Source organism: Protobothrops mucrosquamatus, unplaced genomic scaffold (genome assembly GCF_001527695.2).
Source record: "Protobothrops mucrosquamatus isolate PMUCROS unplaced genomic scaffold, P.Mucros_1.0 scaffold5795, whole genome shotgun sequence".
In the NCBI taxonomy this organism is placed as follows: domain Eukaryota; kingdom Metazoa; phylum Chordata; class Lepidosauria; order Squamata; family Viperidae; genus Protobothrops; species Protobothrops mucrosquamatus.
Genome location: NW_015391642.1, coordinates 27,616 through 31,222, shown reverse-complemented (window position 1 = coordinate 31,222; position 3,607 = coordinate 27,616). Strand labels below are relative to the sequence as shown.

The 3,607-nt window shown below is 42.2% G+C and overlaps 1 protein-coding gene across 1 annotated transcript in view; it reads right to left on the bottom strand.

Moving 5' to 3' along the window:
* Window positions 1–3,607, bottom strand: part of LOC107299957 (nitric oxide synthase, inducible-like) — a 29,068-nt gene that overhangs the window by 5,348 nt on the left and 20,113 nt on the right. Inside the window, exons 10-11 of the mRNA XM_015829300.1 lie at window positions 2,699–2,820; window positions 1,113–1,261 (exon numbers count right to left, since the gene is read on the bottom strand). Coding sequence (XP_015684786.1) covers window positions 1,113–1,261; window positions 2,699–2,820 — 271 coding nt within the window. The remainder of the gene's footprint in view (window positions 1–1,112; window positions 1,262–2,698; window positions 2,821–3,607) is intronic.

Sequence of the window (3,607 nt, the reverse complement as noted above, 5' to 3'; positions counted from 1 at the left end):
TTTTTCTAAGAGAGCTGCAGTATTTAATCACTTAATAAGCTGGATCATTAGTCTACTGCTTGCCAGAGGTTTCTGGCTTACAGTTCCCATTAGCCCTCCCCAGCAAGGCTGGTGGCCAGGATTATGAGATTCATTTATCTGTTGGAAGCATGGAATTGGAGTGCTTTGGCTACAAAGCTTTTTAGAGCAGAGCGAATTATAAGCGAATAATTCTTTTTTTAAAAAAAAGACTAATAAACTTACACCCCAAAAGTAAGGAAGAAGAGAAGGGAAGGGGAAAGTTGAAGTATACTTCAAAACATTTTGAAGGCACTAGGGTATCTATCACCGAACAGTTAGACAATCTATGCCACAGCTGGGACAAATAACTAGTAGAATCCTAGTATTTTAGAGTATGGCACCCATACTATTAGAAGAGACTTTCTGTAGCTCAGAGTTGAACTGTGAACTTCTTGGTCCTCTTGGAAGATGTGTGTTTGCTTGCAGAATTTTCCTGACCCAACTGGGTACGTTCATCACTGCAAGCAAGTGTGCGGTTTCTGCCATACACACTTGCATTGATGAGGTTACTTAGGTAGTTAAAGATTATGTACAAGTAGTCCTCAACTTACGACAATTGAGCCCAACATTTCTGTTGCTAACCGAGACATTTGTTAGGTGAGTTTTGTCCTGTTTTACGATCTTTCTTGCCACAGTTGTTAAGTGAATCACTGCAGTTGCTAAGTTAGTAACACAGTTGTTAACAAGTTGATCTATGCTTGTTAGAAGGTGCCCAAGGTGACATTGCAACCGTCATAAATACAAGTCGGTTGACAAGCATCTGAGTTTTGATCACGTGACCATGGGGAGGCTGTAACGGTTGTAAGTGTGAAAAATGGCCGTCAGTCATTTTTTTTCAGTGCCCTTGTAACTTTGAACGGTCACTAAAGGAACTGTTGTAAATTGAGGACCACCTGCACTGTGCTGCTTTTGGCCACCCTGCTTCCTTACTATCTTTGTGCTCCCCCTCTTTTTAATCGGTGAGACCAGAGACTGAACCCAGGACTTCCTGGATACAATTTATTGCTCTGCTCTGAGCAAAGTATCCAAGGCAAGAGGCAACTGAGACTTACTTTGGGACTCCCAGGCTCCCTGGAGTAAGCTGTGTAGACTGCTTGGAGAATCCCTTTCTGATGCATCTCCGCCATTTCTTCTCGATAGAGGTGGTCCAGGTTGGAGTGTCGGCAGCCGAACAGCAGGATCAGACCCCTCCCTTGGATCCCTATAAACCAGAAGACCAAAATTGACTGGTCTCCTTATGCAGCTCAAGGCAGTGTTTGTGTCCCAATCAGCAGAATGAACGGGGAGGGGGGACCCTAAATGCAGCAACGTGATCACATTTTGAAAGAAGAGAAATAACTCACAGTGTCATCTAAGAGGCGCAAACCCATGTTGCAAAACCACAATTTAATGATTTAACTGCAGCTCTGAATGGGACACATGAACATATGTCGTTTAATTAAGAGAAGGACAAGGGGGGACATGATAGCAGTGTTCCAATATGTCAGGGGTTGCCACAAAGAAGAGGGAGTCAAGCTATTCTCCAAGGCGCCTGAAGGCAGGACGAGAAGCAACGGGTGGAAACTAATCAAGGAGAGAAGCAACCTAGAACTAAGGAGAAATTTCCTGACAGTTAGAACAATTAACCAGTGGAACAACCTGCCTCCAGAAGCGGTGAATGCTCCAACACTGGAGGTTTTTAAGAAGAGACTGGAGAGCCATTTGTCCGAAATGGTATAGGGTTTCCTGCCTGAGCAGGGGGTGGAACTAGATGACCTCCAAGGTCCCTTCCAACTTATTACTATTACTATTACTATTACTATTACTATTACTATTACTATTACTATTACTATTACTATTATTATTATTATTATTATTATTATTATTATTATTATTATTATTATTATTATTATTATTATTATGTCTGCTGTCTTTCGCTAACAATGACTCTCTACACGGAATAATAGGAATTCCTCTTCCATAGCACTAGTTGTTTTTGGTGTTTTTATTCTACCAAATATAAATGTGATGGAAGATGAAGAGAGGAAAGGCAAATGATGATGATGATGATGATGATGGCGATGATACTTCCATGACTTCAATTAATTTAATATCTGGTCAAGCAAGGGGTTGGACTAGAAGAACTCTAAGATCCCTTTCAACTCTGTTATTCTGTTATCCTAACATAAGTCTCATGAAGGAAGCATACAACCTGCCTCAGACTAACTTGGGGTTTACCTTTAGGCCTAGTTTAACGTGTTCTCTTTGCGAGATCTACTTCACAGAATTAAGCAGGTGTTCCAAAAGTGTAAGGCTTGTATGCCATGACCCAAAAATAAGAAATTAGAAAGTCTAATTTCTAATTAGAGCCATGGTGGCACAGTGGGTAGAATGCAATACTGTAGGCTAAGTCACTGCTCACTGCCAGGAGTTCGATCTTGACCAGCTCAAGGTTGACTCAGCCTGCTATCCTTCCAAGGTTGGTAAAATGAGGACCCAGATTGTTGGGGGCAATATGATGACTCTGTAAACTGCTCAGAGAGGGCTGTAAAGCACTATAAAGTGGTACTGTATATAATGCCAACCCCTAATCACTGCCCATTTCAGTTACCTGTGGATTTGTCCAACCAGATCGCTCAGAAAGTAGCAAAGCCCTCACCTTTATTTTCTAAGTCAAAAAGTCGTTGTTGCCAGAAGCTTCTAAAAGGAGCAATTCCTGTGCCGGGACCAATCAGGATACAGGGTTTCCTTGGATCCTTTGGAAGTCGAAATCCATCAGCACTAGACAAGACAAATAAATATCTTACTCCCAGAGAAGCATGAAGTGCAAATATCTCTTCTCAGATGATTTTGCAACACGTCGTGTATCTTAATCTCTTTAGCTTTCAAACAGATCGAAGTAGTTGTCACTTAGTGATCACAACTGGGACTGGCAATCCCATTGCTAAACACTGCGGTCGCTAAGCAGAAAATTACATGGTCACCGTGGACTTATGACACTTCCTCTTTGCAAAACATCATGTGATTGATTTGCAATGTTACTTCCGTGTTCCCCATGAATTCTGTATGTCACAAGCAACTTAGGAAGCATGCAAATGAAATCATGTTTTGGTCACCACGATGTAAAAAAGATGTTGAGACTCTAGAAAGAGTACAGAGAAGAGCAACAAAGATGATTAGGGGACTGGAGGCTAAAACATATGAGGAACGGTTGCTGGAATTGGGTATGTCTAGTTTAATGAAGAGAAGGAGGAGGGGGGACATGATAGCAGTATTCCAGTATCTCAGGGGCTGCCACAAAGAAGAGGGAGTCAAGCTATTCTCCTAAGCGCCTTAAGGCAGGACAAGAAGCAACGGATGGAAACTGATCAAGGAGAGAAGCAACCTGGAACTAAGGAGAAACTTCCTGACAGAACAATTAACCAGTGGAACAACCTGCCTCCAGAAGCTGTGAATGCTCCAACACTGGAAGTTTTTAAGAAGAGACTGGACAGCCATTTGTCTGAAATGGTATAGGGTTTCCTGCCTGAGCAGGGGGTTGGACTAGATGACCTCCAAGGTCCCTTCC